This window comes from Aphelocoma coerulescens, chromosome 2 (assembly GCF_041296385.1).
Source record: "Aphelocoma coerulescens isolate FSJ_1873_10779 chromosome 2, UR_Acoe_1.0, whole genome shotgun sequence".
Classification (NCBI taxonomy): Eukaryota; Metazoa; Chordata; class Aves; order Passeriformes; family Corvidae; genus Aphelocoma; species Aphelocoma coerulescens.
In genome coordinates this window covers 76,428,217-76,449,826 of record NC_091015.1, presented here as the reverse complement: position 1 = coordinate 76,449,826, position 21,610 = coordinate 76,428,217, and the positions used below count along the sequence as shown (strand labels likewise).

At 41.6% G+C, this 21,610-nt stretch overlaps 1 protein-coding gene across 3 annotated transcripts in view; it reads right to left on the bottom strand.

The window, feature by feature from the left end:
• Positions 1-4,206: 4,206 nt before the first annotated feature.
• Positions 4,207-21,610, bottom strand: part of ADTRP (androgen dependent TFPI regulating protein) — a 29,592-nt gene continuing 12,188 nt past the window's right edge. For 2 of the 3 annotated variants that reach the window (XM_069005871.1, XM_069005873.1), the window contains 3 exons: positions 14,205-14,320; positions 10,386-10,537; positions 4,207-4,511 (listed from right to left, as the gene is read on the bottom strand). In XM_069005871.1, coding sequence (XP_068861972.1) covers positions 4,468-4,511; positions 10,386-10,537; positions 14,205-14,320 — 312 coding nt within the window. In that variant the 3' untranslated portion in view covers positions 4,207-4,467. The remainder of the gene's footprint in view (positions 4,512-10,385; positions 10,538-14,204; positions 14,321-21,610) is intronic. The other variant, XM_069005872.1, reaches the window with a different exon arrangement.

Here is a 21,610-nt window from a genome sequence, read left to right as displayed (position 1 = left end):
GCGCTGCCGCCAGGTGGCGCTGTGGCGCCTCGGGAGCGGGGCCGCGCTCCCGCCCTGCCGCCCTTCCCGCCGGGAATTGCCCCTCACGGAGCGGTCACAGCGCCAGCACCTCGGGGGAGCGGAGCTGCCGACTCCTGGGGCGGTGTTTCTGCAGCGGTGCTCCCGCTTCTGTGCCGAGTGTAGCGGGTCCTCGGCACTGGTGAGGGCAGCCACACCTCCGGTCCTGTGTCCGCTCCTGAGCCCCTCGCTGCAACAAGGACGTTGAGGCTTGGAGGGCTGTCAGGCGCTGGAACGGGCTGCCCACAGAAGGGGTGGAATCACCGTCCCTGGAAGTGCCGAAAGATGCGTGGATGTGGCACCTGGGGACATGGTTTAGTGGTGGACTTGGCAGTGCTGGGTTAATGTTTGAATTCAATGACCTTAGAGGTCTTTTCCAACCTTAATGATTCTGTGATTGAAAGTGTGGTTCTTCCCTGTTTGAGGCACACTTCCGCAATTGTGCTTCTCTCTGTCCACAGCTAGAAAAGCCTGATGGAAAGAAATGCTTAACCATGGAGCTTCTTTTATACACGTGTCCTCATTTCCCACGTGGGCACACTCACTGAAGGGTTCTGCATCAAAAACTTGAATTAACATCTCAAAAAGAAAAGCAGGTTTGTGTTGGTACGTATTGGTTTCCTTCTCCTCTCCTTAAGGAACATAGTCCATACCGACAGTGAAACCATATTGTCCTGCATGCTTTCAGCAGGTAATTCTGCCTGCCTTGGGTGTAAAATAAAGCATTATTCTCTTATATATTTGCTGTTCTCCAGGTAGTGAGGGAAATTACCCTCTCAAGGTGAAAGGAACTTGAAGATTTTCTTAAATGTTTTGAGAGCATTTGATAAAAGTGACATTCAAAACACCAAACATTATCATGAAATTTTATAGCTCAGAACTATTATTGTGCCATATCCTAGAGGCTTAACTCAAACCCTTGTTTTTCGACTTACCAGTGTCTGCAATCTGAACTGAAGTGTACTGACGTCAAACACATTAGGTATTTGGTTTGCTTTTCAGGAACATCCTTGCAGGATAGGGTCTCTGGAGACCTTAAAAGGCAAAAATTCTGCTTTGGGGCTTTTGGCCACTTGTTCTGAGGTCTGGCCTATTGTAATTGTATTTGGTTTTTACCTGATGCTTCTTTCCAAATGGTTAATTCAAGGACAAACAGTTCTTAGCTATAAGCAGGAGCTTTAGTTCCAGAGTAGTTCTTGATATTGGGGTTATTTACATGAATCCACAAAGCCAATAACCTCTTCCTCTGAGGTAAGAGTTATTACGATAATCAGCAAGATTAAATACTAACAAAAATTAATATGAACCCATATATGACTGCAATGATTTTTTTTCCAATATTTACTGAATAATGTGCCTGGGAAGTGGGTCTTAGTTTGGCTCTCATGGCTGATTCTAAGACTTCTCTTACCCATACCCCTGAGACTCTTGTTAATTTTGTGGCACAAAATATTTAATTATGTGCTCTGCCAAGTGAATACAAGGTCTCAAATTGAATTTCAGTGTCCCTGGGCAACTATTTTAGACACTTTGGTAGAATGTAAATGCATATTTTCTGCATGCCAGATCCTGGCTCCATATCCATCAAAGTAAATCCTCGGTAGTTCCACTGAAGGCTTGGAACAATCTTAAATTATGTTGTTGAGGTCACATTGTGACCCTGAAGCTCTGGCAGAGACCCAAACCAAGAAATCTGTGTGGGAAACTGGGGAGGGAATAAATTAGCACTTGCCTATGCTTTTTGTGGGAGTAAACTGTTACAAAGGTGTGAGTTAAGATGAAAGCTCCTCATGGTGGTGGATATTGTGTTCCAGCTGTTTCTGCTGGAAACAGCTCTGTGTGTGTGTGTATGGGATGGGTCCCTATTTTCTGATGGTGCTCTGTCTCAAATAACAACCAGTATTGCTTTTACATTCCCTGACTGTCCCTGTCCCCCTCACTCCCTCCAAACAAATGTCGCTTAATCTTATAAAATGAAAGTCCAGGGGTAAGTTCTACTCCGGGTGGTTTTTTTCCTCTGGTGAATTTAATCCTTCATTTTCATTCTCTGCCAAATGCAAGTGGCAGGTCTAAACAGTATTAGGTAATTGTGGTTGTCATACTGCAGATTGCACTGTGGAAAAAATTAATTGCTGTTTTTTCGCCCAAGGGTTTGAGCCGCGGTCCCTTCGTCTGCCTGGGACAGCGTTGTTTCCCTCTCTGCTGGGGCTGCGTTCTGTGGAGCAGCATGAAAGGGCTCCTGTGCAGCTGCTCTGGGCGAGTGGGCGGGCACCTCATTCAGTAATAACAGCTAATTTATACAGCCGTGAACATCCACGGCTATAAATAAACAGTTCTGACTGACTTTGCATACTTAAAATGAAACAAGAGAGACTGATGGACTGGGAAGAGAAATCTGGGGTAAGTGTTGTAAAGGCCAGATCCTTACACAGTGTACCTCAGTAAAGCCCTTTGGAAATCACAGGGAAAGTGTGGGTTTGTGAGCAATGACACATTTTCCTCCTTTCAGGGCTTTGTGGATATGAGAGAAAGGAACAAAGCAAATCCAAGACCCCAGCAGTTGTGTTTTGGGGACAGGCATTCCTCATTGCTTTCCCAAAGTGCATGACTGGAATCCAGCTTCTCTCCATACAGGATGTAGCAGAGAGAAGTGCCTCTTCTGAACCCTTTTCGAAGAAATAAACAACTTCCCCCATGATTCTCCTCAAAGCCTTGTAGTCCAGCCTCTCAGTCACCACATCAGATCCCAAAGGTACCCCTCGTGTGAGCAGGAGCTGAGAGTGAGGTCTGCCATTTGGCTCCACTGGCTGGAAGTGGAAAGACCTATCCCTCTGTGCTGGGGCCCAGGCTTCATTTTGAGTTTCTGACAATAAAAGTGTTTGTACTGGACTATCAGTACAAAACAAAAGAATTTAAAAAGCAAAGAGGTAGGGACAAAAATACCCAACAAACAGGGAATTTCCGTAACTTTCTCTTCCCTAATTCCCTTCGTGTTTTTCTTCTGTCTGTCTCTCCAATATATTTCCTTTGACCAGCATCTTTCGGCTGAGTTCTTTCTGTGTTCTGCTTTAGCTTCAACAGAAAAGGAGGGAGGAGTGTGTTTGTATGTGGGCATGTGTAATTGCTTACATTCCCCTTGCAAAGTTAGCTGGAGCGAGTTATCTAGATAAGCTGGGAATTACTGAATGCATGCACGTCTCTCATTGAGTTCACTTAGTTTACAGTCTAGGCCTAGCATGTTAACTTCCCAGATTAGAATTTTTATCAGGTGCTTAACACATGAGAAGAACAATCTTATGTATACACATTATCTTTTTATTGCTCACAGGCAGCTTACAATGTGTTTCGCTTTTACTAAGCTCCAGCAGCATTTGAAAGGTGAAAATATCACCCCCGTGAACTGCGTGCACAGTAGCTCTAAGCGAGGGGGTTTGGCAATGAGGATGGAGTTAGACATTTAAGTACTGCAACTAGTTTCAAATCCTCTTTGAAAGCAGGAATAATAACAGAGATTTTTCTTTTTCACATTGACCATTAAGGAACACTTATGCTACTCTCGGTTTTGCGTGTTTATTGGAGTTTGCAAAGCAGATCTCCAGTGTTTTGGATGTTAAAAAAAATGTTGAGGCTAATAACAGAAATCAACTATATTGAGGAAAATCAGTAAACATGTGAATGGAGTATAATTATATGGCAGGCAGCTTTATGTTAAACAGTGCTTTAAATTAACATGCTTTCTGTCAAAGCAATCATACAGTCAGTATTACTTTTGCTAATTAGGTTACTTTTGCTGTGAGATTAACTGAAACCAAGAAAAAGGCAGAAACTGTTGCCTTCAGATTTCTTGTTAAAATGGAGGGGAGATATTAAGCATATTAATATTACAGAAAGTTTCTCTTTAGAAGAACTCAGCTTCATGGTGAACTTTCTGAGCAGACATTTCTAATTACAGTGCTTGTTAGCCCAATTTGTTATCTAGCTAGCTTGGAAGTCACAGCACTGTTAAAATTATCTCTCCTCTTAATTTTTTCCAGACTTGATGAAGGGCAATCCAAACAAGAGCTGGCTTGCATTCACAGGTCTTTTACAGAGTGGTGCCAAGCTCATGAGGGAGTGCATTTACCAGTGATGACTTTTAACCATGGGCACATCCTCACGTACGTTGTGCAAGAGATGAGAAATCTGTGTAAACAGATGAACACAATTTTCTTATTCATAGCAGTTGCAGAGTTATCATGAAAGAGGCAAACATTTCATATTTTCCACCAGTTTTCCATATGTCTGATGTCATAATGGCTTCACCAGTAGCTTCAATGCATTGGAGAAAGGATTTATCACAGCTGCATTTATTTTCCTCTACTTCATGGCTTCAGCATTCATGGAGAGAGTGTTTGGCTTCAAGAGGAGGATTCACTTGCCTTTCCACTTGTGGTCCATTATTACTATTGAATCTCCTGTTTGGAGACAGAGGAGAAGATACTATTGAGGTGTTGTAGGGGAAGGCACAGCAGAGAAGTCCTTTCACACATCAAGCATGAGGAGGATGCGAAACCGGCCCCAGCCTCCCAACATCCCTGGGGAACTCTACCCATCTGGGAGTGGGAGTAGACTGAGTACATGTCTTGGACCAGCTGCTAATGCTGAAGTGCTGCAGAAGTCAAATGAGCCTGGGATGTCCCCAGGAAGTAACGGATTACTCAATGACTGAGGAATGATTCAAAATCTGCCATGGACCACACCCATTGAGAATAATTGTGCTTTGCCAGTGGGAGAAAGTATCTGCCACCAAACAAAACTAGTTTGTTGTAAGAGTATGTGAAAAGCTTTAAAAATAAAGCATGTCTGGAAGGGCAGCAAATGAGTAATCCCTGCACCTGGAGGATCCTCACATGGCTGGTCAGGACAGCACAGAACCTACTGAAATACCACAGCTTTCTGAAGCACCAGTTAGAGACAGGTTGTGCTCTTGTGGGGCACCCAGTGTGGCAATAATCACATAACATTTATGGGTACCTTTTCTAACACACTGTTTCAGCCTCTCTTCCCTGCTGATGATCATTCACTCACAGGAAACTCTCCTTTAGATGATCTTTCCTTGTCCATAGACCTCAGAGGCTCTGCAATACTAATTGTTGTATTGTATTGGTGCGTACTGACCAAACAGATATTTATGGGGGTGGAAAAAAAAATGAACCACAACGAAAAAAATAGCCTGGTAGGCCAGGACCAACACGTTAACCAACACTTGTTAATGTCTGCCCTCCACTGGTGAATTCATAAGCCCTGGTTTGCCAGAGGCTCTGATCCAGTCTGCCTCCAGCAGATCACCAGATAAACTTATTACCAAGAATAGGACCTGTGACAAATAGTGCAGGTTTCCTTTGAACAGTCAGTCATCTCTGCCCGAGGGGTAAACTGCAGCTTCGGGGAGTGACAAATATGAAGGACATAAATGTGCCATCACAGGTTTGTGGTACAACTAGGACAAATGGATGAGTCAAAAGTAAATATTCATATTTCATTTGCAAACTCTGGGATTTAAATCTTCTAAAATCTGAGTTCCATTCATCATCGGCAATATAGTGAAATTATGGATATAAACATTATTTGGTCACTGAAAGGAATAGATAGACTCTGGATTCTTATTCTTTGTTTTTAAAGGCATGATACAACAAATCTTCTGGAAAGGAATCTCAGTTTAAAAATCCCTCCTGGATGCTGTAATAACAAAGGGTGGAACCTATGTCTGGAGTAATAAGTACATGCAGAACATCAGCATTTTAACATTCATACAAAAACTGCTGTTGATAAGCCTGTACCAGTACAATGGTAGCACGACTTCATACCCCACACAGTTGCCCTTTGCATCCCTTTATTTGCCATTTGGGTTTCTGCAATCTCAACAGCTGCTCAGAATAATGACAGCATCAAGAATTCAATCTTATTATAGTGTTGCTTTGTATTGCACAGATTTGTGAGCTGCCACATAGGCTGGATTTCCCAAGGCTACAGGGTATTAAGGGAGCTTGGTTTCAAAAGCCCATAAATATAAAAATAAAACTCAGGAAAAATAATCAGTTGCAAAAACATGTTATATGAATCTGGAAAATGCACTGAATGCAAAAATACTCCAAAAAAAAGAGAGGAAAAGCAGGCTCAAGAGAAGATTGTTGTTTAACTTTATTTCAGCCTTAGGTAAATAGGTTTCAGCAACGTCTTCCCAAGGTATTTAAGAGCTCATCGAAGATCTGGAAGAGCACATCCATCTCTGCACTGAGCAGGATAAATTTATTCCACCATAAGTTTTCTCTTTTTTCTGAAAGCAATGGCTCTTATTCTTGTCCTGCTTCCTCATCCCTTGCATTATAATATCTTTAACTTTTGTTTTGTCCCTGACAGTGTTCGTCAGCCAGCTGCTGGGCAAAGCTTTCGTTTCTGGAGGACAGCAATCGTCCAGGTGGGTCTGTTGGAGCTGGTGCCCACTCTGACTGTCAGCCTCCCTTCCTCCCCAGTTTCTCTCCTGAAGGACACTTCCACCACCTGGGGGTAAGCATTTCTCTGGGACAGGCATTGGGCCTATAAAACCTTGCAAGGGGTTTTCCAAGTATCCCTCAGGAGGCTTTTCAATCACTGGTAGAGCAAGTAGCTGTTGCTAGCTATAGCTCCTCTCCACCTGCATTTCAGAATATTGAAATGAAGTGGCTGATAAATGTTATTTTGGGTTTTTTTTAGACGTGTTAAATGGAAGACAATTGAATGTGCTCCATCTTCAAATGCTGGTTCTAGATAAGAGACCTCACTTGAAAGGCTGCTCTGTCTGATGTGGAAAACTTTGATCCAAATTTCTCCCAAGGATCTAGTTGTCCCAACAAGAGCAAACCCCAAGCGAACACTGCTTTGCTTTATTTTTGAGGCTTCTCCTTTGACTGGTCAAAGAAACATGAGATCAGTTGCCTGTGTGATGTTTTCCACCCATCGGGAATGGGAGAAACTATCACACGGTTCATCTTTGGTACTCAGACCCTGCAGCCAAATTCTTGGCTGAGGTAAATTTATGGCAGTAAAAGAATCAGCTCATTGTTTCAAATTATCCTCTTTGGAGTTTCTCTATTGCTCAACATTGTCTTGTACTCTAGAAACTCTGGGATTTAAAACAAAAAGAAGTCATTACTGGTACTATTTTCTGTGCCTCTCAGGCTGTGCAGCTGGGTTGCCTTAGTTACCACCAATCCAACTATGCAAGGGGAGGGAGAGGAGCGGCACATGAGAGATAATACATTTTTAAAACCTCCAATACTGTATGAAACAGTTTGTCTATAAATAATAAAATGAATTTAGGGTCTGGCTCCCTGAAAAGGAAAAAAAAGGTTATATTACTCTAAAGGCTAGATTTTCCAAGTCTCAGAAATTATACTGCATCTTTTCGGTCAAGCACAGGATGTAGATTTAACACTTACTTGCTTGAAGCTGAAAGCTGCCATCTATAGACTTTGGAATAAATTGGAACTAAATATACCTTTCGGTATGAAAAAGAGTAAACATTTATGTAGCTGGTTTTAGGAAAAATAATAATGGCCTGGAGTTATAAGGGAGTGTGGAAGAGCCCATATGAAGCATGCTGTGCTGTGGAACAAGCTTCATTAGCAGCCTATGGTCTACCACAGGATGTGAGTCCAGGAGGGAGCCAGGCTTGCCACTCTGGTGGAGTTGTTTAATCGCTTCTTGCACCTTTGAATAAAGACATCTGGGCAACCGTTCTTCATCCAACTGGGAAAGAAATAAAAAGAAGCAATAGCCCCAGATTTTTTTCCTTTGCGGAGAATCCTGGTGCCAGCAGCCCAGTCAGAGGGATCTGCCTTTTCAGATCCCACCAGCATCAGGTCTAATCGTTTGGTGGCTTCAGGTGTTATTAGAGAAGGTGTTTTCAGATGTGCCGATAGGAACCTAGGAGATAACTTACCCTGTAGCCCAAACTGCCTTTGGGGAATGAGGAGGAAGCAAAAGAGATCAAAAGTTCCCTTCCATGTACTTTTTCTTTCGGAGGAGGTGATCAGGGCATAGAGTATGGAACATGAGGAGGTCTGTCCTCTACCACCAATTATGGTTTTGTCTTGTGTGTGGGGGTTGGCTTTTGGGTTTTTTTTTTTGTTTGTTTGTTTTCTGCAGGATCATTTTAACTGCATCCTCTGCCTTATTGTGATGGGAAGGAGAGACAGGAAAGGATAGGATGAAAAAAAGTACATAGAGCCATTTTTGCTGTGGGAACAAAGGTATGTTGGAATTGCGTCTTCATTCAGTTTGCAGCTGGTTTGTTTCCCTGGAAATGCTGAACCAAAGATTTGTCTCAGTCAGGAATATATTAAGACTCTGGCACACTGTAATTGTGTAATTGGACTGTGGCACTGTGTAATTGGAACAGCTTCCCCGTGGTTGTGTTTCAAGGCTTATTGGGACTTTGTTATTGATACTAGCTTAAGAAAGTCCTACTCTTCTCTTGGGTGGACACAGCTGGGAAGTGGATCAGGAAAAACACTTGGCACCAGCATGGGGAACTGTAACTCAAGGGGAGTGTCTTGCACATGGATGAAAACACCATGTAATTGTTAAGGCCAGGATTTTGTGGCTCCTTTGAAAAATACCAAGTATGCATGGAGAGGCAGACCCACCACACAGATGAGGCCTCCAGGGATCGCAAGAGCACACCAGATATCAATAGAGAATATTGTGTATTGTTTATATATATACTCTGAGGTTACATTCATGCTACCACAACTGGGGTGCTTTTCAGCCTCTCTGTATGCACAGAGAAGTTGAGTGCTTGCCCCGATATTTTAGTCAGCTGTTGAATATGCATCTAATTTTTGCAGTTAATTAAACTCTGCTTGGCACAACATTTTGTCCAATCAGTTAACACTTTGGAAATCCAATTATTTTAATTCTGATTATCTCCAATTTATGCAGCAGGCATACTCTAGCCTAAAATTACTAATATGTACTCAGTGATGAAAAAAATCTGATACCTAGATGTATCAGATATCTCACATAAAGACTTAGGCCATCATGTAGTCATGATGTGGTCTTTGATTAGTAATAGTTACTAATTATGTGATGCCTCTTAAACCAGAGCTAGTGCAGAAAAGTTGCAGATCTGTTTTCATTTACCAGCAATCCTCATCTCATATCATGTTTATGCAGAATAGAATGCGGCCAAAATCTCTAAATATGGACATGTAGAGCAAGCATCTTGTTTGCAAAGGTAGCAAGCAGTGAAGTTGGTTATTCAGCACATTTGAAAGCCAATCTGCTGCTTTTAGGTAGCTGAGTATGGATGGTGAGAGACTAGCTACAGACGCTCTTCTTTGGCTTGACAGGCATGTGAGACTTTGCAAAATGGATCAGGCATCAAATGTTCCCTGAGAACAGAGGGAGGTTGTCTTATTTATTTTCAGAGGTGTTTTTGCAGTGTTTTTTCTTTCATCAGAAAGCCAGTTTAAGAAATTGCAAATGTTCACACATTTGTCCTAAATAAAATACACACGTTTTCCTGACAGAAACACTTTCATCCTCAAAAACTCAATCTTGAATGAAAAAGGAGAGAGGAAACCAGAAGAAATAATAGTGACAATAACAATAACAATAATGATAGTATCCCATGCCAAACCCCCAGAGGTGCATCCTCAGTTCTCTCTTTCTTCCACCTGTTAAGTATGCTCTCCTAAACGACTCTTTTTTTTTTTTTTTCTCTCCAACTGCCCATTTGCCCAAGGAAGCTGCCTTCCTTTTTTTTATAGGTCACTACTGGTTATACCACTACTAAAGCACCAGGGAGAAATTCTCAGCAGTTTGTAAAATTTTCCAAAGTGCTGTTTAAGCCATGGACCTGCTGCCACAGTGCTTTTGTTTAGATATGCTAATGCATTCCTGTAAATTTTTGGTAAGCACTGGTATTCCCTAGTCTCACAAACAACATGTGATGTGGGTGTAAGAGTTTTAGTCCAAGACATGTGACTTCTCTGGACCCTTCTTTGGGCAGGAATTCAAAAGCCCATGATTATGCTGGTAAGAGCTACTTCTTGAGCCATATTAGGGGAAGCTGGCCCAACCTTTGTCTGGTAAGGTTGGGATCCTTGCTCCAATTTGTTCTCTATTCATTAGCACGTGGGTAGGACCTGACAATTGCTATCTGACACCCAAATGCCACCACCACCCCTCGTCCCCAATGTACTCACGCCCCCTTCCTCTCCCTACCTGCCTGGGCCGTCACAGCAATTCATTTTAAGGGTATTTTTTTCATATGCATAGAAGTAATGAAGAAAACTTGGACTGACCCCATATCATACGGTTGAGGAACTCTCCAAAGTTGTAGCAGGAGATGATGATGGCAAGGCTACCGGCAAAAAAGGCTGCTAGCCCAGAGGGGCTGAACAAAGCAAAGAGAGGATATACCCACTCTCCCGTTACAGAATAAATCCACAGGACCCTGGCAAGGAAGGAGAGAAATTACCTTTGGTTAGGACTATTCAGTTAGAAGAACTACTTCATCATTTCCAACTCCTGAAGGGCTGAGTTATCAAAACAGACTTGATACAGAGAAAATTAGCTCAGCTGCCGATACATCGCCCCAGCACTTGGCCTATTTGCTGTGAAGCACACTTGAGCCACTGCTAAATTAGACGGGTTTCAGTACAGGTTGAAATGCACACAATATTCTGCTGTCACCCTGGTGGCATTGGCTATTAACAGCAGTAAAAGCACAGTAAAATCACAAAATGTTCAGGAACAGGGATGTGCACTTGATTATGCTAAGAGAAGCTTGTTCAAATAAGCTCTCACATATGTTTGCTCTTTAGTTACAACAGCTTTTCAGCCCCTATCCAGATCCCTAGAGTCTGTGGAGACACGGAGCTGTTCCTCCCTGTCTCAGTCCTTCTGCTGTTGATCACTGTTTTGAGGAGTGGAAGTAAGTTTTCAGGGGGTGAGAGGGCAAGGGGGATTCTCCATCACCTTTTCTTTTCTAAGAGGAGGAAGAGAAGAGGAATGGGTATGTGGGAAACAGATGTGGCTGCTTCACCCTTTTGTGAACAGTTTGCAAAGCATGGTTTGGAAAAGAAGGAAAAGGAAGAGGATTAATATGCCTGCTTTATAGAGTTTCTTTTCTTCTAATTGGGCCCTCTCTTTGTGCCTTTATTATTCTCTCATAAAATATATTGTAGTGCCTGCCAGTTCACTGGTACTATGTTCATTGTTTATGGCTCATAAGAGTGGTTGGTAGAAAATGCCTGAACTTAAGAATATAAAAGTAATCTTTATATCTTAAGTATAGGAAAAATACTTTTTTATTGTGAATAAAATTATTTATTTATATTGATTATGTAAAGAATTTAAGAAATAGGGTAGGTCTTCATTGATTGTTATCAGGATGTGCCCTTTTTTTGATAAGGAATTAAAAAAATCATATCTGAGGATTATGCCATACTTTCCACCACCAGTGCTAACATGGGAATGCAATCACAATTTTTTCTGATGGCACCAGCCTGCCACCTTATGCTGAGCATCATGCCTCAAAGAGAAGCAACAAACAGGCTGCCCCACTCTCCCGAAGCTGTGTTGTGACACTGAGGAATGGGAGAATGGTAAGGAAGAAAGAAAAAGGCTGAAAAGATGTTTCTTCCTTTCTCTCATAAAAGAAGGAAGGAGTGGGTCATAAAAAGGTGGTTTTGTCTTGCCTGTAAATTGAGATGTACTAATCCTCACCTAAGGGATAGAGTGGAGAAATGGAGGGGATTGATAGTAGCGCTGTCTGGACTGAGCATGGAAATATTTAAATGTAGGGACTCATTTTCATGATTCAAGATTCTTTCATCTAACAAACAGAGCTGTGAAACACCTAAGTAATTTAAAAAAAAAAAAAGCCTGCAGGAAAGGCCCCTAAGAGGCTGAGCAGAAATACTGAAGTCCAGGTGCTAAGTGGAGCCTGTGCAAATGTCAGCATGTGTTCTTCACTGCACAGGACTCCTCTTTCTTTATTGTGTCTCAAACAGTAAAACAGAGAATGACAACCACCTTTCTTTTATATAATGAGGAACTAGATTATCTTGATGCAATTTGGCCAGCTGGTGTGTCTCATATGAAGCACTCCAACCTGTATTTTCAAACCCAAATTAATGACTATGCAGGGTATTCAAAGCCACAGTGGACCCCTGCTCAGAGGCAGGTGTCTGGTGCAAGGTGTGACTGGCTGCTCGGTTTCTCTGCTGCCTCCGAGGGACCAGCCCCTTCTCAGCCCATCGACACTGCTGCAGTGGCAGTGACAGTTCAGGGAGAGGTTTGGAGGAAGGACTCTGTTGCTTGTGAAACATATGGTGCCCAAATGCGGCTATTAAATTGCCAGGTTGCAGCACCAACAGTAAAAGATGTACGTGTGTTAAGATTTCAGTGAACAGGCCAGACAATTTTTCTTTTGGTTGAAAGCTGCTGTCTGTAGTTTGCAGGGAACCACGAAGTAGAGGCAAAAAAAAAGCAGGCAGGAGTTCCCTTGCTGATTTGGAAACAGTATTGGCATTCTAATATATTTTATCCAGTCATCAGGGCCCTGGCACACAGGGGCCAAACACTCCAAGGGACCACCTTCCACTCAGCGCCCTGGCAACACAGTACAGCACCAACTCACAAAAGATACTGGGAGGGCTCAGATGTGTTGATGGTTGTGTTGATCTTCATCCTTCGGTGTGGATTCAGGTCCTGACATGAGCCATGTCTACTGAGGGGTGAAATTGTTCAGCAGATAGGGATTTTAGGGGAAAGAATGGCATGGCTGTAAGAGCAGTCTGGTCTCAAAGAGAGTAAAACCCAAATGTTGTCATAAGACAAAACAAAGCTGGCATTAAGCAACTGAGTGAATCAGAACATAGAAAAGGAATTTAGGAAGCCATGGTCATAATCCTATTAGGCTCTGGGCTGGATTAGAATAAATGGCTCCTAATTTGCTCATGTAATGTAGCAGTGAAGTCCCCTGCTTCCACAGCCACTCTGATGGGTTTCAAGTCACTCCAGTGTTTCATCTGTACAGTGTATTTTCTATTCCAGATGTTCACTCACTGGGCTGAAGATGGTTTCTAGCTGAGAGTGAGAACTGGTGAGTAGGAATGAAAGGATGGGTTTTCTCATAGTTCCAGTGACTTCTCAGAAGTCTTTGCATGAGGACAAGTCACTTCCTTGCTGACCAGTATCCTGTTGTTATACAGGTGTTCTGTATTCTCCACCCTAGAGTCTGGATGTCTCCTCATCTCTGGAAAGTTATATCACAGCATACCCTGAAATTATACAGACCCCTTCCTGAGTTGGGTCTCAATATAAGGCATCCTCTGAGAGATTTGAAGTGTTGGCAGCTGCCCATAGTTACACAGTGTGGCAGTGCCTCCATATCCCAGCGCTGCAGCCAGCATGCAATGAGCAAACCTACTTCAGGGGTGCATGACACACACAGAGCAGGTGGACAGATGGCTATGAGCTGTGGGAGATGCTGATTAGATACAATTAATTCTCTCAGGATCATTCTCCAACAGGTTGGGGATCAACTGGTGCATTGCTGGAAATGTGGGCAGTGTCCACTGGTGGAGTGGGAGGCGGTAGTGGGGCAGATGCCTCCTTACTACCCACCAGTTTGCACCTGGCTCCAAGTATCTTCTGTCTCAAGTTTCTAAAACCAGCCATGTGTCCCTGCCAAATACCAAACTGAGTTTTACATCTCTCCTGCTCCCATGACCCCCAGACCTTTTGGGATTAGGTGTTTTTGCAGTGAGCAGGACAGCGAGTGGATGTTAATTTGATGGTACCAGTAAAAACAAAAACTCCAGCCCTGAAGAAATTAGTCAAAGTATCCCTGAGTTTATGGCAATTTAGTTACTTTCCTATAAGAGGCCTTACAAGAGCATGTAAGAGCTCAGGACCTATATTGTGTTTGAAGAAACCTGCCTTGCCTGTGTTTGGAAATAGTTTTCATGGGTCTCAGCTGAAGTTTAAATGATTTCTCCATGGAACAGACTGCTGTCTTCCATATGTCTGGGTGGGAACTTTAGATCTAGAGTACAGCCTTTGGTCTTATTTTACAAATAGATTACTTGAGGAAAAAATACCTAAATTCTTACCAGCTGATATACAGAAAAGCGACAAATCCCAGTAGGATCAATCCCTTCTTCTTTGCTGGGTAACGATGTGGCAAGGCAAGGATTTCCAGGAGAGCAAATGGAAATACAGCCGTGTGCTGAGAAAACAAGAGAGTCTGTCACTGACTGATCACAGTGCCTTCAGTCATTGCTGATCACAAAGTTCAGGGAACTTTCACGAGCAAAGGATTATTTAACAGTACTGAGTATGATTGTATACAAATGTGCATACTTCATTTTTTACAATAAAGAAGTACCCCTACAGTAATAAGCACAAAAATTTTCTTGTTAATATGATGTAAAAATGAGGTTTGCCTGTAGCATCATCTATGTTTATAATAGGTGAGCTCTCCTTTTGCATTTTGTAGTGCAATAATTTTTTTTATAATTCCCATTAGAGTACAAAAGGTATTGAACTCTATCATTATGTGTGGTTGAGGATGTCAGAAGAGTGCTCCTTGAACTCACTAAGCAATTACTGAATTGCCTTCACATTCTCTTCAAGTCGTTATTGTATTTTATATAGTGTCATTTATTACCTGCCCCAGTACAATCCCAGTGTGTTGTGCTTCCCTTTGTAAATGGAAAAATGGATAAACATACAGGAGACTTCAGTTAGCTGTGATTGAAGGTGATGAAGGAACTTTAAACAAGCTTATCCAAGAGTGAGAAAGGAGTTAAATTGCTGGAGAAATGTGTTTTCATTCTCTTTTTTTTTGTTGAAGAGTTTGAATTGTAGCTTCAGTTTCAAGGACTTTAATGGTAACTGTCTGAGCATGGAGGATTTTCAGCGCTGGGCTGACTGTTTTATTGTGAGGAGCTGCCTCCAAGAGGGATACTCCTCATCGTGGGGATGTTGGGACCACAGCAGAAAGCCTTCTGGGCTCAGATGTTAAATGGCCAATGCAGGGATTCATGGGACGCTAGTGCCTCAATTTGTTGACTGACTTGTACCAATTTAATAATTTGTCTGGGTGAAATTTCCCTACTAAAAGTTTTGTATTCCCTGTGCAAGCAAACAATAACTTTGAATTGCAATACCTAGGACAGATGGCTTAAACAATGTTGGGGAACAACACAGCAAAACCAGTCAATGAAATGCAGCAGGAGAAAACTATAGCAACAACTGTAGCTGATTAGTTGGCTAAATTCCTGCTAATTAAGTAAGTAGTTTCAGGGGTAGATGGGGGAGATAAGGGAGAAGGGCAACACAGAAGGATAGATAGACTTTTAAATAGAAAAAAAAAGTCAAACTAATGATTTTTTTTTGTCTTTTTCCCCTAAAGGCATAACCTGCTGGGTATACGGTATGAAGAGTCCTCTTGTCCCAAGGAAATGGTTCTAGCATTTTTAATATAAGTATTTTTCAGAAACTGTGCTCAGTGTCCGATATGGTGTTGAAGTTTTATTGCTGTATCTTTATGCTACAGGTTGTGAAAAATACACATTAAATTCTTTAAATATACATTGAGCTATAAACAGCATGCATGTAAGCAGTATTTAGCTATTTTTTTAAGAGACAGACATCCACTTTTTTCTGCTGCTTCCAAGTGACAACTGCCTGGCAGCTCAGTGTCCTCCCTCAGCCCTCCTATCACACCCAGGAATGGCTATTCATACCTGGCTGTCCTTCTATCAAAAGAACCATTCCACCTCAGTTATCTTTTTTCAGAGAAAAGTGATAGAAAATGTTTCTTTGATGTTCCAGTTCCTCTCACTCATTGGCACTGGGATTTTCTTCTGTTCTGTTTCACAAAGATATTCTTCAGCTCTACAACCTGCTTGGTTGATTGCAGAGATCTCGTATCAGTGCAAATGATCCCTGGATTCATTTAACCAGAAAAATATCTTCAGTGCACACAGTTTTCATATATAATCCCTGTAACTGTCATTTAGTCAGAAATCTATGTGTTAAGCTGCTTTCAAAAAGATTTTTAAAAGTGTTTATTTTCCATAGTTGAACAATAGTTTGTCCTTGAACAAAACCCAAAATGCCCATGGCAAGGCAGCAGTGATTGAAAACCTGCACCTTGTCCTCATTTTTAGGCTTTAGCCTAAGCTTTTGGCTGGCACTCTGATTTAGAGCACCTCATTTTGACAGGTATTTTGGAGCATGCCCAGGAAAGAGCAGCACAAACAGCCTTTCAGAAAGGCTTTCTGTTGCACAAACAACAGAAAATATAACAGAAAAGCAGCCCAAAGGCAGGCATAGAAATCGTGAATGCACTGAATGTGCTGTTGCATCTAGAGAGGAAAGAAAAATGAGAAGTTTCAAAGGCTTAAGAGATTGATGCAGTGATGGCTGTGATGTGTTCCACGTCCATCATGTCCATGACCAGGGGTGAGTGGCTCAGTGGTCCACTGAGAAATGGCTTCATGCTGGGACTCACCAGCAGCACACAGACAACATGTGGACAGCAGGATACAGTCACAGGGAGCAGGCTGGGGCTGGTGAGGGGCAGCCTGCAGCTTGAACAGGCAGTGCGTTGGCACCGCTGCTGAGCGGCAGACTGGTAATGCCTACAAAAGATTGCTGGGAGATCTTCTTTTTAGTCTGTGTTGATTTAGAAAAGGCTGATATGCTTTACTACTCATTTTTGTCAGGCTCCTCCACTTATGTAGGAGTTAGAGAAAACACTCAAGGGCCTATAAATCAATAGAAGCTTGAAAGTTACTGGCAAGACTGGAAAATATGGCTGCTTTTGGGAATAGCCAGTTTAGTGGAAGGGGTAGGGTGAAATTTCTGCTTTTCCTGACTCAATGAGATTTCCACTGCTTGTTTCCACATCCAGGGACAGCAAGACAGCAAAAGCATTCAGGAGTGGGGCTGTCTGCCTCTTGTTTTGCAAACAGTTTCTTAAAGGTCTTGGATCTATCCTGATTTGGCAAAACAAATGCAAAAAGAAAAAAAAAAAGGAAGAAATTTGTTGTGGCATAGGGAAGCTGCAAGCTGCTCTCTTCCCAAGTCCAGAGATGTCACTGGCCCATGACTGTATGCTGTGTCTTCTGTTCAAATTATTGTATCTTTTAAAATATATTTTGCCATGTGTCTTAACTAGACATGCTTTTTTTGTAGAGCCATTTAAATTTGCTGTGAAAATTCCTTCTTAAGACAGTTTTCTACAACAGTTCTCAGCTTCCTCAAGCACTCCCAGGATGATTTTTTAAAATTATTTTGTTATTTTTCCTTTGTGGCTATAAAGGTTTTTTCATTTTCCCTCTCTGCCCCCCAATTCCTTCTCATGTACACGTACATCCCAGGCTCGCAAACATGTGGGAAAATCTTCCCTTGCACTTCTGCTATCCCAGAGTATATTTCTGCCAAGCCAAATTTTTTCATTAACAGTAAAATCACAGAGGAATTTCTATCGAATACCCGAGCAAGTTTATGACAGCAGATGCGTATTTTCAGAGCAGACACCCGGGGAATGTGTGGATGGCTACAGGGCGCAGAGGCTGCCCTTTGCCTACGACACACAGTTGGCTTTCCACATGATTTCCCTCTCACAGCCGAGAGACGTTGACTTTGGCAACATCATTAGTGATAGACCATATATCATGGTTAATCATATCTGCTGAAAGGCTATAAAGGCTTCTCATATCCTTCTCTAAAAAATAAAAAAGATGTATTTTCTCATCCACATTATTTTTAACCATAGGTCTCTGGTGCATAGTCATTAAATATATTTTCAACCCTATTTAGCAGTGTTTCATATTCTTAAACTGACGTATGTCTGAGAAGTGCAGTATTTGTGTGGGGCCAAATTAAAATATACAGTTTTGCCTCTTCCTTTAAAGAAAACTTAATAATTAAGCTCAGATTGACACAGATCAAAACATTGGCAAAATTTGCTGGAAACAGTGACTCATTTTTTATTTCAATTAACAGTTTCTCAGTTTCACATGTAAACAGTGAAACTGTCAAAAATAATTAACACAGATGGAGGGAAAAAAAAACAAACCTATTTCATTCCAAGGTAAGGAAAACAGGCTAAAACAATAGCTGTGGGTACTGATCAGGCTATCAATGAACCAAACTGAACAGAGGGCTTTTCTCTGCTCTTGGTAGGAATCCTGTTGGTACTTATTTTTATGTTCTTTGAAATATTAATGTATTTACTTGTCTAACAATCTCTGTTTGTTGAGGAAAGCTTTCAGCTAACAAATTTTGCAATAGCAGTATTCTTTTTTATTTCTTTCTATAGTGAAGAGATAGAAGTGATGTGACTTTCAAAATTAGAGACATTTAGTTACCTAATCACACTTTTAGCCTGAATTCTGCTTCCAAAAATTCAATTTTAAAATCCTTTGTGTCTCTTTCAGGAAGTCATTACGATTTTTCAGTTGGTTTTGCTTCCTTTTCTTCTCTCTTCAGGTGAATCTGAACTAGTTATAAAATTGCAAATTTCATTTTGTTGCTCATACAAACTCTGGCATATGAATACAGGGGGAAGAAAGTTTCTTAAACATATGCTGAACTTCATCTGAAATGTTAACTTATCTCCTGAAGACAAGAACATTCCCCTGCTTCTTTACTTTTTGTTTCCTATCCTGTGTTGTATGTTTCCCAGGATACGTTTCAGGTTCACGAGTTTAAACTAAGATAAGTAGTCCTTTGAATGTTATTTCCAGTGTTTTCTAAGCCCATATGGAATTTTTTACTTCCCATGTTTTGAGTAATTTGTGTATTTATTTAACGCTATATCCTCGTTTTGCCGTTGAGGATTCAAGTGAGAACGAGTTTCCTGGGGCTGAGAAGAGAGGGTTGGATAGAGTTAGTGCTCAGCTGCAGGCTCCAGCCTAGGCTGAGTTCTGAGCCTATGAATAATCTCCCCAGAGCTGCTGAGATCACTTGTGCGCCTGACGCGTGTGTCGCGGTTGACTCGGTGTGACCTTGTTTGACTCCAGAGCGAAGGAAATGATGCCTCGGTTGACCAGAGCTGTTTGTTTCTAATTCGTCTGCATTTACATACCCTCCATGTCTGCTTTCCATTAACATGTGAGACTTTAGGGAGGGATCTTTTCACAAACAGTTACCACTGGCCAAACTAAACTCCACTGGGCACAGTTGGAGACCATCAAGTGCTTTTGAAAAAGTGCCTGTGTTTCTCCTTTCAGACCAGTTCCCTGCAGAGCTTGTGTGCTGACAACCACTCGTGGCCAATACTCATGCTTCTCTCTTCCCCATCGGTATGTTACTGCAAAGGAAAAGGAAAAACCCACTTTGGTGTTGCCTTATGAGGCTCATAAGCCAGTGTTCATTGATTGTCCCTTGAGGTGTTTACTCAGATACTCAGCTCTTTGTTGGGAAACGTCCTCTTGTCTATGGAAATTTCCTTCAGTTGGATGCTTTCATGAACAATTACAGCCTGTGTTATCTGAGCATAATAAAACTAAATGGCTTCCTGTCACCATAACCTCTGTTTAGTTTTATACTCATAATTTTCCGAATCTCTGTATGGTCTCTCCTTTCTTGGCTTAATTTTGGAACAAGTTCCCTCTTTTGATTTACTTTGCTATTATTTTGCCTGTGTGCAAATGCCTCCTTCAAAATTTTCTTTTGCAATCTCTCCCTATACGTTTTTCTTCCTCTCTTAACCTCTCTTTATTTTTCAGGGTGGAAAGGGCTTAAGCATCATCGTTCATTTTATTTCTTTAACTAGTACCTTGCCATGTTTAGTTGAAGAAATAATTCTTTCTTAGGGTTCCTACATGTCTTTGATATTTCCAACCATCAGTGCATTTTCAGGGAACCACAGATTTATTTTATGGATAGAGCGGGAGGAACAGGAAGTCCTGTTACTGAGCAGGTGTGGTGGCAGATTAGTGAGGGATCTATTGCTCAGTTTAATTCCAGCAGCACTCCTTTCTGAACCATCAGCTACTATCTGTTTCTGCCCTTTCCATCTCCATTCATGCCCACCTGTAAAACAACGTTAGTGTTTGTTGCTTAGACATGTAGGTACTTTGGGAGCGTTATCATGAAAAATGGATGAAACATTAGACCAATTGTATGATCAAAGGTAAAAGAGCTTCAGAGATAAAGTTTCTTGCCTGCACACATGCATTTTTGGGAATAAGGGCCTGGCTGAATATCCTATTGCTTACTAGCAAATGTTTTGTCTCAATGTCAATGCCAGAATTTTAATTGCCTTTCTCCCTGACATTAGATATGTAGCCTAAGAAACTGATGTTGCACTGCAGCTGGAGGCTGACATGAGACTGAAGTGACACATCCTTTGCTGTGGAATATTTGTCTCCAGCTGTTCCTTCGCGGGGTGGGTTACGGAGACTGCACCTGTGCACGCTGGGGTAGCAGCAGCCTGGGAGGATTCCCTGCCATAACATTTGTCTGTGAAACACATACTTTCTCCCTGAGGAAATTGGCTTATGTCAACAAAAATGGAAACTTCAAAAAAATCTGCGTAGTGCTGGGAAAAGCTAAGCATCTTTGCTCTTAAATGTGTGGGGTGATTAATTTTGTGTGCCATATTCCTCACACACACATTCTTCTTCTTTTGCCAAAAGCTGAATGTAATTGGCAGCCTATGAATGTCCATAGTTGCCAGACAGCTTAAAATTGAAACACTGTGAAATGCAAACAAATGGAAATGTTTCTCTCTTGTGTAAATATGCAAGAATTATTAAGCATTAAATACTGCCTGCAAAGAGAATCGTTTAAGATGGTCAAAGATGAACTCAAAGTTGTTCTCGTGTACACACTTGGAGTAGGAGTCAGGTTCAAGTGGCCTGGACAAGAGGATTCTGCCCTACAAACTGAATTTGCACCCCCTTTTTTGGTTAGTGATGCAGCAGCTTCCTAAAATAGCTGTAGTAAGATGTAATCCTTCACACAGATACCCTCACATGAGAGTAACTTATATTCATATAACTTACATTTTTTCCAGATGGAAGTAAATCACCTTGATCTGAAATACTATTTCTGTTGATGTAGATGTGTCCACACTGGGAAAGGTGAGGCTTAGCTAGGTAGGCAGAACACAAGCAGCTTGTGTATACAACGAAGTTCCTGGATGAGAGGGGACATTATTTTTGTCAGGGCATCGGTGGCCTGCTTCAGTGAAGGAAAATTACTTGTATGCACCTTGTTTGTTCTCTCCCTTGCATTTTCTTTTTTTTATTTTCAGATACAGCTTAGCTACAACAGGGCAAAGTGCAAAGGAGCTTCAGAAGCTCAGGAAATGAGGAATCTGTTGGTATCTTTGCTGAAAGTCTGCCAGGTAAAACATGTTTTTTCTGAGTCTCCATTTACCTTCTTTCCTGGTCTATTCTCACTTTTTTTAGCTTACAAAATCTTCTGAACATGCCCAACTCATAACCATATGCCAGTAGAGTACCCAGGAAACTAAAATGCTGGTTTTTGTAAA